This window comes from Apodemus sylvaticus, chromosome 7 (assembly GCF_947179515.1).
Source record: "Apodemus sylvaticus chromosome 7, mApoSyl1.1, whole genome shotgun sequence".
Classification (NCBI taxonomy): Eukaryota; Metazoa; Chordata; class Mammalia; order Rodentia; family Muridae; genus Apodemus; species Apodemus sylvaticus.
In genome coordinates this window covers 95,565,544-95,586,407 of record NC_067478.1, presented here as the reverse complement: position 1 = coordinate 95,586,407, position 20,864 = coordinate 95,565,544, and the positions used below count along the sequence as shown (strand labels likewise).

Sequence of the window (20,864 nt, the reverse complement as noted above, 5' to 3'; positions counted from 1 at the left end):
TCCATGTAGTCGTGGCTGGCCACTTCTCTTTTCTACTCACTCTCTCTCTCTCTCTCTCTCTCTCTCTCTCTCTCTCTCTCTCTCTCTCTCTCTCTCTGCTTCCACTACCCCATTAACTCCCATCCTCTGCCCTGAATAAACTCTATTCTATACCATGTCTGTGTGTCTGCTCCCTCAGGGAAAGGATGCCTGGACATGGGCCCGCATAGGCACCCCCTTCCCCACAGTGCCTTATACCATTCTCTAAACCTCTTTCTCTTTTTATGAACCCAACATTTGGTGCCGAAACCTTAGAATACAAGTCATTCAGTCTATGAATACATGCGATTTAGAAATCAAGCATTACACATTTTATGGGAAACCAGCTCACGTTTAATTGTGATATTTTAAAATTGTACAAGTTTTTTTTTTACATATGCCCTCCCACCCCATGTGTCGACTCTTAAAATGACAGGAAAACATCACCAATCACAGGTTGAATGGTTTAGTAAGTTTACCCCTTCAGTTCCTATATGAAGCACCCAGTATTCCTTAAAACACCAGTCTGACCTGGCAGTGGCCAACAACAGTAAATTTCATCTTCAGAGTTAAGAAGTTCAGATTCTCTGAGCACACTATGATACAGTGGCACTTGTCCAGAACTGGTACCATCCCATAGCTGGGGAATTTTAAAAGTACCAGTGAAAAAAACTGTTTCCCCTTCAAGGGGAAGAAGGAACATGACTCCTCAAAACCCAACCAGTGTGGCTGAGGTCTATCTGTCCCAACTCTCCAGGCTCCTTTCCCCCACTCCTTTCTTTCCTCTTCTGCAGCAGAGCAATAGAGACCAAAACCTAACCTGAGTTACAAGAAAACAAGACAGTGATGGCTATAGAGGGAGTGACTCGGAGCAACAGGGATGCTCCTTTACCTCCTGCATACAAGGTATGTGCTTCACAGAAAAACAGTAACAACAAATTCACAAGATACAACAGTTAAAATTACAAAGTCCATTCATCCAGGGGTGCTGGAAGGCAGGAGGAAGTGGGAAGGTAAATGACACAAGGAAAGGAGACGAAGTACTCAAATCAGTCCAGGTGCAGCAGCTGGCAAATGCTTAAAAAAAAAAAAAAAAAAAAAAAAAAAAAACAGAAAAGGAAAAAACAGCTACAAAACTCTGGTTGTTCCAGACCTAGGGTGGTGGTGGAAATCCACATACTGGAGTCAGGAAGATTCCAATTCAAAGACAAGGGAATATGCAGAAGGCCCTTGGCAGTGGGTCCTGCCTTCCATGGGAGGGGGAGGAAAACAGAAAAGAGCTGCCACATCCTCCCCAGTCCCACCCGCCCCTTTGACAGCAGGACTCAGTGGCCTGCGACAGCTTTCAGTTTGGCAGGAGAAGGATGTGGTGAAGGGAATTTCTCTGCAGAGGATGAGCTGCTCAGAGCTGACTGCAGGTAGACGGTCTTGTGGAAAAGTCTGTTGCTTAAAAAGACCACCAAGGAGAAGAGGCGCAACTGGAAAAGACTGAAAGAACAAGAAATCACTTGTTAGCTCCTAGTTGATCAAAATAACCACTTCAAGCATTACAGCTTATCTGACTATTTGAAATTTAAAACTACATCGGGAGAAACAAGGCAGCAGAATTCAAAGGAGCACAGATATTAGATGCATGCATTGATCAGCTAAAATATTTACTGGGTGCAGAACAAGTATCAGGACAGACTATCTGCCAAGCATGCCTGAGGCTCTAATTCTACCATTGAAAAAAGAAGCTGTTACAGCTACAAATGCATTACAACCCGCATTTTAAGTATTGGGCTGGGAAATAAAAAAGAAATAAAATTATATTTTATGTTAGTCTAGATTTTTAAAATTTATGGAATTTAATTTGCTTACAAGTATGAATGTGCACTACTTGTGTACCTGGTACCCATGGAAGCCAGAAGAAGGTATAGGAACTCCTAGAACTAGAGTTATAGATGCTTGTAAGGCACCAAGATACTAGGAATTGAACTGAACCCTCTAGAAAAAGAGCCAGTGTGAGTCATCTCTCCAGCCCCATAATCCAGATTTTAAGAGCACCACTTTCTATGATCAGAATCACAAAGAACCTATTACTTTCTTTTAAAGTGGCCATTATTACAAAATTGGGCTTTACTCAGATGTTTATAAAGGACTTACATTCAGTGACTACTGGTTTAGAACTCACTTTGTATCCCAATATAACCTGGAACTCATTAATCCTCCTGCCTCAGGCTTCCAAGTGCTGGGATTAAGATGAATCACCTCACCAGGTACAACTATTAAGTTTTAAGAACAAGTATAAATGGTGGCATCCACCAAGTCACAGCATTGGGGACAAGGCAGCAAAATCACAAGCTTAGGAGACAACAGGGCCATACAGGGAGAGATAAAAACAAGCATGTATGAGTGTCAGTTTGGGAAACATACAAATTTATATGCTTATACTAAAAACTTTTTGGCATTATCTCATAAGTTTCTCTGTAAGTTACCCATAAGGTCGCTCACAATAGCCTGTAATCTAGTTGCACAGGATCTGACCCCTTCTACTGTCCTCCATGGGCTCTGCACATGCATGGTATACATAAGCAAAGTACTAAAACATAAAATAAAAAATCAATTTTAAAAAATTATGGGCTAGAGAGATGGCTCAGCGGTTAAGAGCACTGACTGCTCTTCCAGAGGATCTGAGTTCAATTCCCAGCAAACACATGGCGGCTCACAACCATCCTTAATGGGATCCAATGCCTGCTTCTGGTGTGTCTGAAGACAACAACAGTGTACTCATATACTCATATACATAAAGTAAATCTTCAATAAATAAATAAATTGCATATTAAGGTTTTGATGGTTATGTTGAAGTCAACTTGAAACAAGCTAGAGTCACTAAGAAAAGGGAGCCTGAGAGAAATGCCTCCATAAGATCCAACTCTAGAGCATTTTCTTAGTGAATGATAGAAGAGGTCCCCAGCTCCTTGAGAGGCCATCCCTGGGCTGGGGCTCCTGAGTTCTTTAAAAAGCAATCTGAACAAACCATGTGGTATAAGCCAGTAAGTAACACCCCTCCATGGCCTGCTCCTGCCTCTAGGTTGTTGCCCTGTTAAGTTCCTGTCCTGACTTCCTTCAATGAACAATGATATGTAAGTATAAGCCAAATAAATAAACCCTTTCCTCCTAAAGCTGCTTTTGGTCAGTAGAAAGCAACCCTAACTAGGACATGAGGTTTTCCATCAGCCTAAGAGATTTACAGAGCGTAAGTCTCATCACTAGTACTTACTATGCTTTTCCAGGAGTCTTTGCTTCATTGGCGCTAATGATGAATAAAGGAAACAGGATAGAAAAGAGGCAGCCACTGTTTAAAAACAAACAAAACAAGGTCAACTTTACAAGACATGACTCACATCTCTTCACTTCTGAATTTCTAAGTATCTTCCTCCAGGAGGCAGCATAGATTTATATATATATATAAAAAACATACTTACTTAAAGCATACTTCTCCTGAGTTTTAAGTGTCTTTTCTAGCCAAATTACCTGATAATGTAGGAGGATTGCATTGCTGTGAGGAAAGCCAAGGGTAAGCCAAACCCAAAGTAGTAAGGCCAATTCCTTTCTATGTTTGACAGTCGCTGGTGCATTTCAATTCCTAAAAAGGGGAAGTCAGCACACTTAAGATTCATTTTATTTATAAGACTAACTGCGAGACAATTATTTAAGGCTTGGGTTTTAGACAGAGAGCTACCTACCACGTGGAACACAGATACACAGATAAGCCATGCAAATCTACCGGGTTCTTGATGATGCACACTTTTGATCCCAGTACTTTGAAAGGCAGAGGCAAACTGGTCTACATAGGGAGCTATTGATCAGTAAGGACTATATAGTAAGACCCTGTCTCAAAGAATTATACAAGTGTAATATAACGCTTCAATGAAAAGATTTTTTAATAATCATAATTTCATAGTAGCATTAATTTTAACACCAGCATCCTTTGTCAGGACAGTCTACAAAGCTAAGTATCAAAAAAGAATGGCATCTTGCCAGGCAGTAGTGCTTTAATCCCAGGACTCACTCAAGAGGCAGAGGCAACAGATCTTCAAGGACAGCCAAGGCTACACAACAAAAAAATCTGTCTCACAAACAAACAAAAGAATGACACTCCTCCACTGCTGGTGGGGTTGCAAGCTGGTACTACCACTCTGGAAGTCAGTCTGGCAGTATCTCAGAAAACTGGGAATGATACTTCCAGAGGACCCTGCTATACCACTCCTGGGCGTATACACAGAGGGTTCCCCAGCATGCAATAAGGACACATGCTCCACTATGTTCATAGCAGCCCTATTTATAATAGCCAGAAGCTGAAAAGTACCCAGATGTCCCTCCACGGAGGAATGGATGCAGAAAATGTGGTATATATACACAATGGAGTACTATTCAGCCATTAGAAACAATGAATTCATGAAAATCTTAGACAAATGGATGGAACTGGAGAACATCATCCTAAGTCAGGTAACCCAGTCTCAAAAAAACACTCATGGCATGCACGCACTGATAAACAGATATTAGCCTAGAAGCTTGGAATACCCAAGACACAATGCATATATCAAATGGTGCCCAAGAAGAAGAAAGGAGTGGCTCCTGGTCCTGGAAAAGCTCAGTGCAGCAGTGTAGGGGAATAATAGAACAGAGAAGTGGGAAGGATTGGATTGGAGAACAGGGGTAGGGAGGAGGGCTTATGGGACTTCGGGGAGGAAGAATCCAGGAAAAGGAAAATCACATGAAATGTAAATAAAGAATATATCAATTTTAAAAAAAGATATTTTTTCTTAAGTGGGAGTGTTTTTCTAATTCAATTGCCATTCATTAAAATACTATAACATTCCAAAAAAAAAAAAAAAAAGAATGGCATCTCAACTGAAAGCAGTTACCTACTTCCAGCCACAGTCACCAAGATGAATATTCGAAAGTGAAAGGTTTTTGTTTTTTTTTTTAATATAGGCTAGTTTCAAAGTCAAAACCCTCTTATCTCTACATCAAAGTGAGGGCAAGAATTACAAGTTCTGGACTCCACACAAAGCAAACTGTTCTTACATGATTCCCAACCTTACCAGGATCACACACATGTAATTCAAGATGTTAAAACAAGAGTACTGAAGTTTAAAGCTAGCCAGGACCATAAAATATACCAGGCCACCAAGGCTGCACACAGGAAAAAAAGAACGCATCCTTATAATGTCAACACTCTAGAAGTAGATGAAGGCAGATCACCCTCGGCTCCACAGAAGTTTAATGGTAGCATGGGCTACAAGAGATCTTGACTTAAATAAGGTATTTAAAAAGAAAATAACCAAAATAAACTTAAAAATGATAAAATGAAAATAAATCCCAAAGTAATCAAATGAGCTGGATTTGATACTGTGCATGTACTCCCAGCACCTGGAGGCAGAAGCAGGAAGCTGAAAAGTTGAAGGCCAGCCTGATCTTAATGGAGTGAGTGCTCAAGGCCAGCCTGACTACATAGCAATACCAAGTAAAATCATAATTTTTATTACTACTCTAAATGTACAGGCATCTACTTAACTTCTCTGAAACAACTTGTGCTTTTTCTACCAACTTTTGACAAAGCTACATCACATTAAGCACTAAAGTGAGAATTTTACAATGTCACTTCCCTGGTCCTAAAGGGGAGTGAATGCACTCTTGCCAGTGGGGACCACTTGCTTAAGTATTGAACAGCTTTGTCTGTATAGCACCGGCCTTTCTGAAGGGCTTCTACAAGAGTTCTACAGGAGCTTACCTTTGTTGAACCAGCGATACTCGAAGCAGTACAGCGAGTAGAGAAGAGACATGTGCAGCAGACTGACCAGCTGACCCACAAGATGGATGGGGAAGAGACTCACAAACATCCCCTGAGGAACAAAATGCAGCACATCTTAATTCTACATGTCAGACACGTCTCACCCATGGCTCCATCAGAGATGGCCTCCCGACTGCCTCAGACATTGTTTAATGATAGGATCATACTCTCAACGGAATGGATCTTACAATTTTATATTTAAACTCTAGCTGATTCTGGTAAAAACGCCTTTAAAGTCTCTTTCTCTCCTTTTCTCCCTGTCTCCTGATACCCATGCCTCAGTACTACTGTCCTTCCTCCGCCTCTTTTTTTTTTTTTATAAAGGTTTTAAAATGTTATATGTTTGAGTATCCTGCTGCATATATGGATATGTACATGTGTGTCTGGTACCCTCAGAGGTCATTAGAGGATGTTGCATGTGAGTGATGTTAGTCACCATGTGGGTACGAGGAACCAAACCTGGGTCCTCTGTAAGAACAGGAAGTACTCTCAACCCAGGAGCCATTGTTTTCAGCCTCCACATTCTTGTTCTTAAGTGGGCTGTGTATGTGTGTCCTCTTAAATCTCAACTGTGTAGCAATTTTTAGCTCTACCTAATACTATTTCAATTTAGCTTCTTAAAGAGATGTTCACTGGGTAAACAAAACTGTGAAAGCAAGACAACTGAGGTCAAATCTGCAGCACCCACCTCAGTGCCAAGCATGGATGTATGCCAATAACCAACACAAGACGGAAAGCAAAGACAAATCCCAGATTCCTGGCCAGCAGCAACCCTAGCCAAAAATTAGTGACAGATCTCATCTCAAAAAATAAGGTGAAGAGTACACACAAACAGAGAGTGCTTAAAAATTCATTACTTGCCAAAAGGCATATATGCATAGTCCCATCTTTGTATAGATGCAAAAAACCCATTTTTGTGAAGTCCCCTCCCACTAGCTTCTTTATTTTCTTTTTAAAAATGTCTCACCTGAATAAGGAAAAGTGCCTGTAGCAAAAGGTTGAAGAGCATGTCAGCAATTATCTTGCTGACACTGGGGAATGGATGAGGTTTCCTCCCTGATACTTCAAATGCCAAGTCAGCTATATCCTGCAACAAAGAAGAGTAATATAGCAAAACATGAACTAAATAATCCCAGTGTCCACCCCCAGAGTTAAGGCCACTGGTTTGCTGCTAGAACTACCAGAAGAGAAGTCTGCCTCATTAACCCAAGAGAGTACTTTCATTTTATAAAACCACAAATATAACCCAACTGATTGTTTAGCTTAAAAACGTTGAGAACCACTAACTTCATAGTCTAAAATGTGTGGCCCACTCAACCCAACATGTAGAACCCAGTCTCCATTTTGTCCTGCACCTACTTGGAACCAAATGGCATTCACAACTTTGCTAAGCACAAACAGGGGGAGCACCCATAGAGCACTGAAAATTGATGTGAGGAAAAATTCCAGCCATGACCAAACATCTCCATGTAGTGATGGATCACCTAAAAGAGCAAAGAGTTATTAGTTTAATTAGACAGACAGAAAGCCTGAAGGGAACTATTTTGTGACTGTTGTTCTGCTTCATTCTGGCCACAGCTCTTATTTGAGTAATCAGTTATGTTCTGCCTCTCTTGATACAAACCTGCTTACAAGGTGACTACTGAGATGTCATAGGACTAATTATCAGAAACCAGATGGATTTAAATCTGTACTGCTACTTATTAATGGCTTAACTAACTTCCATTACTTATTCATAAAATGGATAGCCCAACAATGGCTATCTCAAAAAGCTACTGAGAAGTCTAAATTAAAAATATCACATTGCTGGTATGTTAGGAAGTGCTCAGAAAATTGAGGAAGACTAAAAACAAATATCTCAAACATCTATCTCCATCAAGAGCAAGACACATGCATACTTACCAATAATCCGGGCTGTTACTGATTGAAGCACAGGAATAAACACTCGATAAAACAAGAGGAGACTGAACTGAAGGAAAAAAGGGAATAAAATAATCAAAAAAACCCTTCTTTAAATTAAAACAAGGCACCAGGCGGTAGTGGCACACCTTCATCTCAGCACTTAATAGGCAGAGGAAGGCAAATCTCAAGTTCACAGCCAACTAAACATATGCATTAACATTAAATATTAAAATAAGACATTTACCTTTTATTATGATGACTTACCCGTTAAGCCTGTCAGCTTATAAACCAGGAGGCCAGAAGTGCTGTATGAGTGCAGCAATGGCACTATATCACAGGTGGGAGGGGCAGGGAGAACATCTGACTAACATTCCCCAAGTGTAGATATGTACATATAAACATACGGTTGTGTTTACTGGTTAAACCTAAAGCCTAGTATCTGAAAATATTGGTGAAATGTTTACATTAAGATAAACTGAATTACACAGTCAAAAGCAGTATTTACTAATTCTTGAAACATCTCAAACTAAAGACCATGATAATTCTCAATTCATTACAGGTAACCAATAGCTAACAATCAGAAACAAAGATAATCTTGCTTATCTGGGCACATTTACCCTTCTCTGATCCCACAGATGTTCTAGCCAAAATGTCCAATGTTAACACAAGTTATTTATAAAAAATACTAAAAATCTGTCTATGAATCATATAAATAAACAAAGTCAGGACTCTGGTTACATATAAGTGAACAGGAATTAACAACACTACAGATGCACAGAATCCAAGTGCATTTGTTATTTTGGGTGTTGTTAGTAAGTTTGTGCGCCACATGCATACCCTAGGAGCCCAGAAGAGTGTATAAAATCCCTTGGAAATGAAGGGTAAAGGTTATGAACTGCCTAATAAGTACTATGAGCTGAACCCAGATCTTCTCCAAGAGCAGCAATTGCTCTTAAGTACTGAACCATCTCCCCAACCCCACCTGTTTTTTTACTATTAATTTTATTTCTTCCTTTTTTCCTTGAGACAGTGTCTCACTATGTAGTCCCTGCATGGCCTGAAACTCATTATGTAGATGAAATTGGCCTGGTCTCACAGATCTGCCTGCCTCTGCCTCCCAAATACTAGGATTATAGGCATGAACTACCACACCTGGCAAAAATTATTAGTTTTAGCTCTCATACAAAATGAAGGGCTTCATTTTGACGTTTTCATACAGAGCTCAGCGCCCCACCCCCTCCTCCATCCCTTATCCATGTGATGATAATTATCAGCATATAAGCAACTCAAAGATAAAGACAATTCATAGGACAGTTGAAAAAATATTAATAACAATCTAAAGATACTAGTAAAGATCCTAAAATTTGATGGAAAAAAAAAAAACTTACCCAGAATACTCCACCGTTCCAAGCACAACACTGGAAAATTCTACTAACAATGCGTGGCTCACTGAAAAATATGAATTATGAATTTAGCTTATAAAGCATATTTCCTATTATCTATTAACTCCATTTTATACATTCTATTGGCACCAAATTATCCTTAAGCTCCTAGTGTTCTCCTAAAGTTTTTTAACTCAGTCAATAAGAAAAGGTTTCTGGCCAGGCAGCGGTGGCACATGCCTTTAATCCCAGCACTTGGGAGGTAGAGGCAGGCAGATTTCTGAGTTTGAGGCCAGCCTGGTCTACAGAGTGAGTTCCAGGACAGCCAGGGCTATACAGAGAAACCCTGTCTCGAAAAAACAAAAGAAAAGGTTTCTAAGGAACCAGGTATTTGAGACAGGGCCTCATTCTAAGTTCAGGCTAGCCTCAAATTCTTGGCAGTCATTCTGCCTCAGTCTTCACAGTATTGGGATTACAGACATGTGCCACCATACCCAGGTGAAACCAGATTTTCTATTTTGCTATTGTCATTTTGAGAAAAAATTTTCTTTTATGTAGCTCTGATTGGCCTGGAACTATCTGGCTTCAAAGTGCCTGCCTTTGCCTTCTAAGTGCTGGTATTTCCAGCTATTCTGAAACAAACAAAAAAACCAAAAACATAAAAGGGGCTAATGAGATGGCTCACTGTGTTTGCCACACAAGCCGGGAAACCAGAGTTTGATTCTCTGAACCTATGTAAAGGTTTGGAGGGAACACTGTCATATGACCCCACACATGTACTGTAAAATGGACCTACCCTCCCAATGATAACTTTTTAAATGTTTTTTTATTTTTATTCCTGTAGGTATTGCCAGAATGTATGTGCATCTTAGTATCACGTGCAGCACCCATGGAGGCTAGAAGAGGATCCTGGATCCCCTGAAAGCAGAGCTGTCAGCACCATATGGGTGCTGAGGACTGAACCCAGGTCCCCAGGAACACCAATAACCACTGAGCTACCTTTCCAGTCCCCAAATAAAATAAAATGTGTGTGTATGTGTGTTATTATGTATGTCTGTGTGTGTGTGTGTGTGTGTATTCTGCTCTCTAAAATCTGAGGTAGGAACACACTGAAACAAAGTCTGGGAGTAGGGTTTATCAATAAATCCAGGGACTTTCCTATAAATATCCATCAAATCAAATACTTTCTGTGGTCTCTATTTGGCACTGATTGATTTCACTTTTTTGTTTTTGTTGTTTATCACTGTATGCATGAGACATGCCTGTAGCAGGCCAAGGACTTTTCTTTCAGCTTCCCATCCATGGGCTCCAAGGACCAAACTCAGGTCATCAGGCTTGCTTGGCAAGCATCTTTTCCCTCTAAGCTATCTCACCACAGATTTTTAACACTATGACATTTGAATAAGAATCCTAGTTTAAGTCAGTGTGTGTGCATGCAGTTTGTGTGTAATATTTTCCTATTTAAAAGAAAAAACTAATTGGACACTAACATAACTTGCTATAGGATGCTGACATTATAACTTACTGTATGGGGCCTTTATCTTAAACTACGGTCAGTCATTACTCAAGTGCCCCTCCTAGGACATTTTGGGATGTGTGCCTGTACTTACCTCTCTCGCTTCCGTTCTACACTCTGGGGTCTCCTCTGGGCCAAGAGGCTACTTGCTCTTCTTCGACGCTGCTCCTCTCTCTTCTGCTGGATCCGAGCATCTAGCTTTGAGATGGTACAGATGCCCCAGATGGAGTCTTTGATTCCCTAAAGATAAGGACATTTTTAAAAGAGAGATAGTGGCATAATGGAGAAATGGTTCAGGGGTTAAGAGAACTGACTGCTCTCCCAGAGGTCCTGGGTTCAAATCCCAGCAACCACATGGTGGCTCACAGCCATCTGTAATGGGATGCGATGCCCTCTTCTGATGTATCTGAATACAACAGTATACTCACATAAAATAAATAAATCTTAAGAGAGAGTGGGCTGGAGAAGACCTTGAACTTGGGATTTTTCTGCCTCAACTTAGAGGCATCTGCCACCAGGCCTAGTCAATGGCTAGGGCTGTTGAGATGGCTTAGAAGTCTTTTGCTGCCAAGCCCTATGACAGAGAGCTTAACCTAGACCACAGAACTTGATGTGACTTATTTGTACCTCCATTGCTGTGATAGAACTCAGGACTTCATGCACTCTAGGCAGTACTGACACTGTCTTAATGGAAGAACCGCAACAATGGAGAGAACCTAGTATAGAATCTCAAATTTAGTATTTCCCTACTAATATATACATTTTCCTAAATCATTCAAGTAGTTTGTTGTTATCATGCCTCATGATGGTTTTCCCTTGGTGAGGGGCTAAGACAGGGTGTCAGTACATAAATCAGACTGACTGAAAAGTCTAGATCTTCTTGTTTCAGCTCCCAACTGCTGGAAATACAGCCATACAAACCCACAAGACCAGCTTATCAGACCCCTTTATAGTCATTCTTCAAGAGGTATCCTAAAACTATCCATAGGGTAGTTACAGTTCAAGAAACTTAATACTAAATTCTTTACAGTCCATGTTTCCTTTTCCATTCATCACAGCAGTAAACTGACAATTTCACACCTCAAAAGAGTTTAGTTCAGAATCAAACATTTTATTAGTATGCCCCATTAATGTTTTCAAATCAACAGCATTCTTTATGGTTTCTCTTTTTTCATTTTATTTGTATGAACATGTAGCCATGCAAGGGGGTCAGAGAATAATTCTTGAGAATCAGTTCTCTCCTTCTACCATGTGGGTTTCTGGAATCAACACACTCAGGTCATCGGGTTTGGCAGCAAAAGTCTTTACTTCTAAGCCATCTCAACAGTCTTAGTCATTGACTAGGCCTGGTGGCAGATGCCTCTCTAGGTTGAGACAGAAAAATCCCAAGTTCAAGGCCAGCCAGGGATTCATATCAAACACTAGGCCAGTCTGGCCGGTACAGAGAAGTACAGAGAAATTGTGTATACCTCTCTCAAGTTAGGTCAGCCTGGGCTTATAGTACTCAAAGGCAAGAAAAGGCTGAGGATTTAGCAGAGTAATTGCCTATGGTGTGAGAAGCCTTGGGTTCAATCCCCACTATTAAAAGAAGGACAGAAAAAGTATACAAATAAAGCCAAATACATGCTTGTGCACATGCATGTACACATGCATGTACACACACATATACACACACACCACACCACACCAAAACAAACAGGACCTTCCTGAGGTCCTAGATGTGGTGGCACATTGCTATGAGCCTAGCACTGGGGCACTTAGAAGACTGAGGCAACCTGGTTCTGGAAAGGCTCAGTGCAGCAGTATAGGGCAATAAGTGGGAAGAGGGGATGGGGGAATAAGGGGACGGAAGAGGGCTTATGGGACTTTCAGGGAGTGGGGATCCAGGAAAGGGGAAATCATTTGAAATGTAAATAAAAAATATTATCGAATAAAAAAAAGAAGACTGAGGCCAGGGGGCTGGAGAGATGGCTCAGTGATTAAGAGCACTGACTGCTCTTCCTGAGGTCCTAAGTTCAAATCCCAGCAACCACATGGTGGCTCACAACCATCTGTAATGAGATGATGCCCTCTTTTCAAGTGTCTGAAGACAGCTATAGTATAGTTACATATAATAAATCTTTTTTTAAAAATGTCTTTAAAAAAAAAAAGACTGAGGCAAGTTGATTATCACAAATCTGAACACAGTGGGGCCATGTCTTAAAAAATAAACAGCTGGAGCTGGGTGTGGTGGTGCATGCCTGTAATCCCAGCACTTGGGAGGGAGAGACAGGAGGATTTCTGAGTTCGAGGCCAGCCTGGTCTACAGAGAGAGTTCCAGGACAGCCAGAGCTACACAGAGAAACTGTCTCAAAAAACAAACAAGGGCCAGTAAGATGGCGCAACAGTAAATTATGTCCACTAAGCTCCCAACCATGGACCCGCATGGGAGAGGGGGTAAAACTTACCCACATACACACATTGACTAAAACTAACAGGAGCAGAGCTATGCAGTCAGAAGACAACACTCAAGAAACCACATAGATCCTGTGGGGTGAACTCAGTGTTAGGCTTGTTCATCAAGGACTACACGACTGTGAAGCCGTTTTGCAGAACAGAGTTTGAAGGAATATTCTTTAAGCCTCCTCCTCCATCTGTTTCCAGGCCCTGGATGAGAGATTTGGAGGCACATCCCTCTCTGTGAGCCATCTCATAAGCCCATGGTTCTCCTCTAAACCTAGAAAGCCATTATTTTCAAAATCTTTTTTTCCTTTTTCTTTCTTTTGGAGATAGGGTTTCATGTAGCCCAGGCTGGCCTCAGACTTCCTATGTAGCTTAAGTCTAGACTTGAGCCACTGATCCTTTTGGTCTCTCTCAAGTGCTGAGAGATCAGTCGTATGTGCACGATACCTTTGTTTCTATTTTGCTGTCATTGCTTTTGAGATGGGTCTCACTGCATAGCCCCATGGCCAAAATCTCATGATCCTCCTCTTTCAGTCTGATGACTGTGGTGATTACAGATGTGTGTTACTATATTTGGCTCTAACTAGCATGGTTACACATTCTTATAATCCTGGCACTTGTGATCAAAGCAAGGGGATCAGGAACTCAAGGTCACCGTGGACTATACAGCCAGCTGGAAGGTAACCTGTCTTCAAAGCAAACAAATAAGACTGAAGCCAAGCTAACCAGAATCCTAAAAATGCGGGGCAATCTAATCAATAGACAAGCCTGTCACCTTCCACAGGATACAGAATAAAAGGGCTGGAAATCAGTGTTTGCTCTGCAAGCATGAGGTCATGAGTTCAAATCCCAAAAGCTTCTTGTAAAAAGCTAGGTATGGCTGCTGCTGGATCCCAAGAATTCCCTGACAAGCCAGGCTTGCCAAATAGGGCAACTTCAGGTTCACTGACAGACACTGCCTCAAGGCAAGAAAACAGACAGTAACAGGTAATACAGGAAGACACCTAAAGTTCTGCTTTGGCCTCCCCATGAGAATAGGACTGCACCTGCACACCCACACGCATGTACCACGCAAAGACACACAAACAGACACACAGACAGATACGCACAGGCTCACAACTGAAATTCCAACATTTGGGAAAGAGAAATAGGACTAAAAGGAACTCAAACCAGCCAAGGCTGTGTAACAAAATAAAACAGATGTATGATAGTATACATTCCTAGTATTTGGCACACTAAGGCAGGAGCATCACCAGGAGCTCAAGATCAGACTGAGCTACATAGCAAGTACTCAAAAAATACCAAAAATTCCTACTTATTGAGTGATGTGGAATAAACTAAAAACCAACATTCTATGTAGAAGACCCAACAAATATACAAAATTACAAAACATGAAAGACTTCCTAGTCCACTTCTTTAACAAAAAGAAAGAAAAAGGTTAAGGGACAAATTCTTTGAAACAAAATAAACTCACCCTGCCGAGGTCCTGCAGGAAGGTTTTGACACTGTCAGCCATCTCTTCACTGCCCAGACTATCAATTACAGAGAGAGGGAAGTGCCCCCAAATCACTCATCATGGAGGGCCTGGAGAGAGATGGAGGGAAAAAACTTAGGTTAAAGATCCATTACCTCACGATCTGCTTCTTCAGAATGACTCCACACTCACGTACCCCTAACACAATAGACCTGACACTAACTAAGGCTATACCACTTAACTGTTAAAATTAAGAGTCTTTTTGTTTCCTTCTGAGATGAGATCTTGGTAAGTTATTCTGGCTAGCCCCACACTTGCTGAACTACAAAAATATGTTTAGTTAGAGGGCAAAATGTGCTCCTGGACAAGTGAGCTCCCCTGAGCCTTGATTTCCCAAACGACTACTCCTAAACACTTTCACTTTTGAGAATCTGGAGATAGAAATATTCTCTTAAGCAATTTTTATAGTGGCTACATAGTCTCTATACACATGACTGGAAGAGATGGTCAGTGGTTAAGAGAACTGGCTACTCTTTCTTTCAGAGGACCAGAGATCAATTCCTAACACCTATGTCAGACCGCTGACAACCATCTGAACTCCAGCTCCAGGGGATTCAATAACCTTTTCTGGACTTACACAGGCACCTGCATGCACTGTCTCTGTCTCTGTCTTTGTCTCTCTCTCTCTCTCTCTCTCTCTCTCTCTTACACACACACACACACACACACACACACACACACACACAGAGAGAGAGAGAGAGAGAGAGAGAGAGAGAGAGAGAGAGAGAAAAGCAAGCTACACACTATGGTATATTGTAATTCTAGCACCCAGAAGGAAAAGGCAGGAGGATACTACACACTGAAGTTCCACACTGAAAACCCTGTATCATACAGTAACAACAATTTGTTTTGATTCACTTTATTCATAGTCCTCAAATACATGGGAAAATTTAAGACATAAACTGAAACTACCAAACCCTCTATAGGTCTGTTTTCTAACTTCATCCCCTAAAACCACTAGCATGGAACCAGAGTTTCACACATATTAAGCAAGTGCTCTACCACTGACCTACAGCACCAGTTCATTTTCTAGTTTTAAATATGCTTGCACATGTATTTTAATGATCATGTAAGCAACAGTGAATTTTAAACTAAGGCTGAGGGTCTAGTTCCATGGCAGACTGCATGTTCACTACACACTGGAACCAGGGTTTAATGCCCAGCACCCAATGAAACAAAAGGTCATAAAGTTCACATCTGTCAACAGTCTTTAGAAGGGTTAGGATGGTGAGGGTTAGCTGGGAATGGTGGCACATACCTACACCACTTGGAAAGCGGAGGCTGGAGGATCAGGAGTTCAAGGTCATCACCGACTAAACTGGAAATCTGAAGCAGCTACATGAGACCCTGTCTCAAAACTAACAGTAAGGGTTTCTCACTTTATTTCTCAGTTGAAATGGAAACCAGCTCTATAATTGAGACATTGACAGAGCTGCAACTAACTCAGTCAGGGCTGGGGAGGTGGCTGAGGAGGTAAAGGTGTGTCCTCTGCTGAGCCTACATGGTAAGAAAAGAACTGTCCTCTCCTGTAGGCTGTCCTCTGACTTCACATGCACACTGCTATAGCACATTCACATCTCAGCACATGTAAATGCAAGGTTGTGCAAAACAATAAATGTTGAAGAGAACTGACAGAGAAAAAAAATAGGTATAACTCAGTGGTGGAGTGCTTGCATGGTATGCTCCACTCCCAACACCAAAAAAAATTAGACAAGGCTGCTGATGAAATCCTAGCGTCCCAGCTACCTGGCAGGCTAAGACAGGCTCACAAGTTCAAGGCCTGCACAAGCTGAATTAAGGCCAGACTGGTTAACTTAATGAAATCTCTCAAAAACAAAAACAGTGGGTATAGTTTAGTAGTAGAGAATCTGCCTAGCATACACAGTCTCCAGTACTGAAAGGACAAGAGAGTTCAGACTAGACAATCTTTTGTTTTTTAAGACAGGGTTTCTCTGTGTAGCTCTGGCTGTCTTAGAACTCACTCAAGGCTGGCCTTGAACTAAGAAATCTACCCAGCTTTTATTAAAAAAAAAAAAAAAAAAAAACAAAAACAAAAACAACTTTTATGTGTACTGGTGCTTTGCCTGCATATGTCTGTGCATCAGTCATGTATTACAATTGTGAGCTGCATTGTGGGTGCTTGGAATCGAACCTAGCCAGGCAGTGGTGGCACACACCTTTAATCCCAGCACTTGGGAGGTAGAGGTAGGTGGATTTCTGAGTTCGAGGCCAACCTGTTCTACAGAGTGAGTTTCAGGACAGCCAGGGCTACACAGAGAAACCCTGTCTCAGGAAAAAAAAAAAAATTGAACCTAGGTCCTCTGAAGAGTAATCAGTGCTCTTAACCATTAAGCCATCTCTTCAGCCACCATAAATAATCTTAAAATATCAGTCTCTCATTTAATTTCTTTAAAGTGAACTCTAAGGTGAGTGTAAAATCTACTTGCAAAAATATGAAAATTTGCTGGGCGGTGGTGGTGCATGCCTGTAATCCCAGCACTCTGGGAGGCAGAGGCAGGCAGATTTCTGAGTTTGAGGCCAGTCTGGTCTACAGAGTGAGTTCCAGGACAGCCAGGGCTATACAGAGAAACCCTGTCTGGGGGGGAGGGGGGGAGAGAATCCAAAAGATAGAAAGAAAGAAAGAAAGAAAGAAAGAAAAGAAAAGAAAATTTAGGATTCCAAAGTTATCAAGCCCCACTAAATCAAGCTTCAATTTAAGAGATAATAAAATACAGTAATTTCACAGTCAGCTTGTATACAACTCAAACTTCAAAACATAAAGGATACTTCCCCTGACCTTTGGCCACTTCATCAAGTAGCACCACACTGACCCGGCTGGACTAATGCCATTCAGAACTGGACAAACAGGGAGCACAGTCAGAAGGCTGCCTGCACAACAACACTCAACCATCCGCTCCTTAGGCAAAAATCCGACCCAAATGTGCTCACCTAGAGAAGTTCCTGAGGTTAGGAAACATCTGCTATTACTCCCACTCCTCCCTCGATAGAGAGAGAGAGAGAGAGAGAGAGAGAGAGAGAGAGAGAGAGAGAGAGAAGAGAAAACATCAAAAGTGTATAGAGACAGCCAGTGCTCTAAGAGTTGTGGTAAAAGTAGTCCCTGACCTGGAGACATTTACTACTGTCCAATGATGTGCAGGCAGGACACTAGTAGTATCACAGATGCACCCTCTTAAGCAACAACTTGTTCATCTACAAATAAAGGGCAGCAAATTAAAATTCTTCACAGGATAGAGTACAACAGAATAAACAAAGCTGAAAATTCTGGATAAATGTAATCCTCTTAAATACACCCAATTTGAGGTAAGGAAATTCATTACTCTAGTTTTCTCCCAGAACCCAGACAAGGAACTTCAAACATCTGTCATAGCCCAGAACCACTAAGTTATTTGACTCCTTGGCAGATTAATACCCGGCTTCTTCCTGTACCAACTAACAAAGTACCTACTGACCAAATAGAGCCTTTGAAGGAAAGGCCATTATACCGTGGGCCCAACAGCTTTTCTATGGGAGAGAACATTTGGTATGAATTGTCCTGTTTAACAAATTGCTGAGACATGCAGAAAAATAACCTGCCACAACTTGAGACCACACACTGACAATGACACAAAGGGCTCGTACAACAGAGTACATCAAAAGGTATCATCTGGTTTACATATAAACGGTTTGTCAGCAGTGAGTGAAAGCTAAATACAACCAACTTCGGAACTTCAGTGGTCTAACCAAGTCTGGACTTTTTTGCTTAAGCTTTGCAACGAGGATTTTTGTTTAAACCCAAGCATCCCATGAACAAATCACCTTCCTTAAACCTTGAAACACTGCTGGCCAATAAATTTGACAGTCTTTAGAACCGATTAAGCATCTGCTGAGACATACTCCTACACTTTCATTTCGAAGCCACCAGACCCGAGTCCCGGAAGGCAGGAAGCCGGCGTTTCCCACTCCAGGTAGGGAAAAGGTAATACACCCTCACGCATCACCCGGCCACAGGCTGCCTCCTGGGCAACCTGGGGTACTCGGCCCCTTCTATCCGCAGCGTCGGAGCAATTGGGGTGAGAACCCGTCTTTCTCCCCAGCCACTGCCGCGCACAAGGTGCGGACCACGCTCACTGAGGGTCACCGGAGCTAAAGATAGCCCCGCCGCACCTGGGGAGAGAGAGCCTGAGCTCCGCGCGCCGCCGCCAGGCCTGCCCTTGCCGCCCTTCGCGTCCCGGGCCCTTCGGGGGCCGGGGTCCTTGCCGCAGCCCCTTCCAGAATCTCAGGAGCTAGCTCCGGCCTGCCAGCCCTCGATGGGCCCTGCCACCCAGGCTCCGACTTGCAAGCGGCTCGAGCCCACTGCTCGCCGCGGCCTGCACCTACCCCGCCACCTACCGCCTCGGCTCCAGCCCGGGCGCTCGCCCACCGAGGCTCGGTTCGCCTGCTCCGCGCCCGGCTGCCCGCTCCGCCCCGGCGCTCGGAGAGCCGGGGCTGCGCCCACACTGGGCATGCCCGGGCCGCACGGGGCAGCTGGGAAGTCGGGCGGGCAGCTTGCCGGTCGCTGGGCAGAGGCGGGGCTAGTGAGGCAGGGCGGGGCCATACTGGAGGGGCGTGGTCTGGGAGCCTGGGAATTGTAGTTGGCTAGATAGCCCAGGCTCCTCCTGGGTATCTGGTCGAGGATTCTAGTGAGCCCTTTGTTGCCTCCTCGTCAAACCCCTTCTCACTGTTGGGCCATCGTTAGCCTCAATCCTAGATGGATCAGTGCTAGTCTTTCTGAAATCCTTTAAGAACAAATGATGAAAACAATAAAATAGGAGTCACCTTGATAATTTGGAGGCTTTCTATAATTAAAGACTAATAAACCATGCTGCACACCTGTAATCCCAGTCCTTGGATATTTGAAGAGAAGAAATGCTCCAAATTCGAGTCCAGCCTTGGCTACATAGTAAGTACCAGCCTAGGTAGGGCTATGGAACAACACCTTGATTCAAAAGAAAACAAAAACAGGGCTGGACAGATGGCTCAGTGGCTAAGAGCACTGGCTGCTCTTCCGAAGGTCGCAAGTTAAAATCACAGCAACCACGTGGTGGGTCACAACCATCCGTAATGAGATCTGGCGCCCTCTTCTGGTGTGTCTGAAAACAGCTACAGTGTACTTACATACAACAGTAAATAAATCTTTGGGCTGAAACAGGCGGGCCAGAATGAGCAGAGAGGTCCTGAGTTCCCAGCAACCACATGATGGCTCACAACCATCTGTACAGTTACAGTGTACTCATATACATTAAATAAATCTTAAAAAAAGAAAACCAAGTAGAGATTGCTGTTTCCACTTCTATCCCCACTGGTTCAGTTGTAGCCTACCTCCACAATTTTTTTGTCATGAAGCTGTAGGAAAAGCCACTTTTACCTTTACCTTTTTCGAGTTTCTCCCTCGAGTCTAAGAAATTAAACAAAAATTAAGTCAAATATAAGAAAAGCATGTAAGTTATCTAGTGACTTGACATATGAACCCTGGGAAAGGAATGAAGAAGGTTGGCGATGTGTATTAGGGTTTTCCTTTTTTGCAGGGGGTGGAGGGAGGCTGGAGACAGGGCTTCACTGTGTAGCTCTGGCTATCCTGGAACTTACTCTGTAGACCAGACTGGCCTTGAATACAAGAGAAATGCCTGCCTGTACCTCCCAAGTATTGGGATTAAAGGCGTGCACCACCACCCAGTTAGTTTAGTCAGAGTTTTCAGAGGAGCAGAACTTACATAATGAATATACATGGGGTCTTTTAGAATGACTTACAGGCTGTGGTCCAACTAAACCAACAAAAGTTACCTGGGAGTGGAAGGCCCAAGAGTTTAGCAGTTGTTTACTCCACAAGGCTGGGTGTCAAAGCTGGTCTTCAGTATACACTGGAATCCCAAAAGAAGTCTGCTCTAATGCCAGTGAAGGAATGGAGTTGCCAGCGAGAGCAAGAGCAAGCATGCAGAGAGCTTCCTTCATACACGTTCTTTATATAGGCTGCCAGCAGGAGGCGTGGCCCATATTAAAAAAGGGTCTTTCCACCTCAAGAAATCCTGATTAGAAATGAGTAATCCCAGTTGGGTGTGGTGGTGTACTCACTCCTTTAGTCCCAGCACAGGGAAGGCTGAGGATCAAGTTCCAGGACATCCAGGATTTTACAGAGACACTCTGTCTTTAAAACAGAACTAGCTGTGTTGAATTTATAGGTCCACCTGCCTCTGC

The 20,864-nt window shown here is 42.5% G+C and overlaps 1 protein-coding gene across 4 annotated transcripts; it reads right to left on the bottom strand.

Moving 5' to 3' along the window:
• Nucleotides 1-1,102: 1,102 nt before the first annotated feature.
• Nucleotides 1,103-19,190, bottom strand: Ei24 (EI24 autophagy associated transmembrane protein). Of its 4 annotated transcripts, XM_052188705.1 has the most exons (12): nt 19,023-19,190; nt 17,757-17,843; nt 14,574-14,683; nt 10,752-10,897; nt 9,148-9,208; nt 7,760-7,826; nt 7,217-7,341; nt 6,825-6,944; nt 5,798-5,909; nt 3,535-3,646; nt 3,281-3,355; nt 1,103-1,506 (listed from the first exon to the last, which is right to left on the bottom strand). In XM_052188705.1, exons 3-12 carry the CDS (start codon nt 14,613-14,615, stop codon nt 1,344-1,346), a joined length of 1,023 nt encoding a protein of 340 aa, XP_052044665.1. In that variant the 5' UTR covers nt 14,616-14,683; nt 17,757-17,843; nt 19,023-19,190; the 3' UTR covers nt 1,103-1,343. The 4 variants fall into 4 exon arrangements, with proteins under 4 accessions (XP_052044665.1, XP_052044664.1, XP_052044663.1 ...); XM_052188704.1 differs by lacking the exon at nt 17,757-17,843 and having other exon boundaries at nt 19,011-19,190; XM_052188703.1 differs by lacking the exon at nt 17,757-17,843.
• Between the last annotated feature and the right edge of the window lie 1,674 nt (nt 19,191-20,864).

Coding starts and splice junctions, on each gene's coding strand:
- Ei24 (XM_052188704.1), bottom strand. CDS start 14,615: ATGGCTGACAGTGTCAAAACCTTCCTGCAGGACCTCGGCAGG. Junction 9,209..10,751: donor GTAGAACGGAAGCGAGAGAG/GTAAGTACAGGC, acceptor CATATTTTTCAG/TGAGCCACGCATTGTTAGTA. Junction 1,507..3,280: donor AAGACTCCTGGAAAAGCATA/GTAAGTACTAGT, acceptor TTGTTCTTTCAG/TCTTTTCCAGTTGCGCCTCT.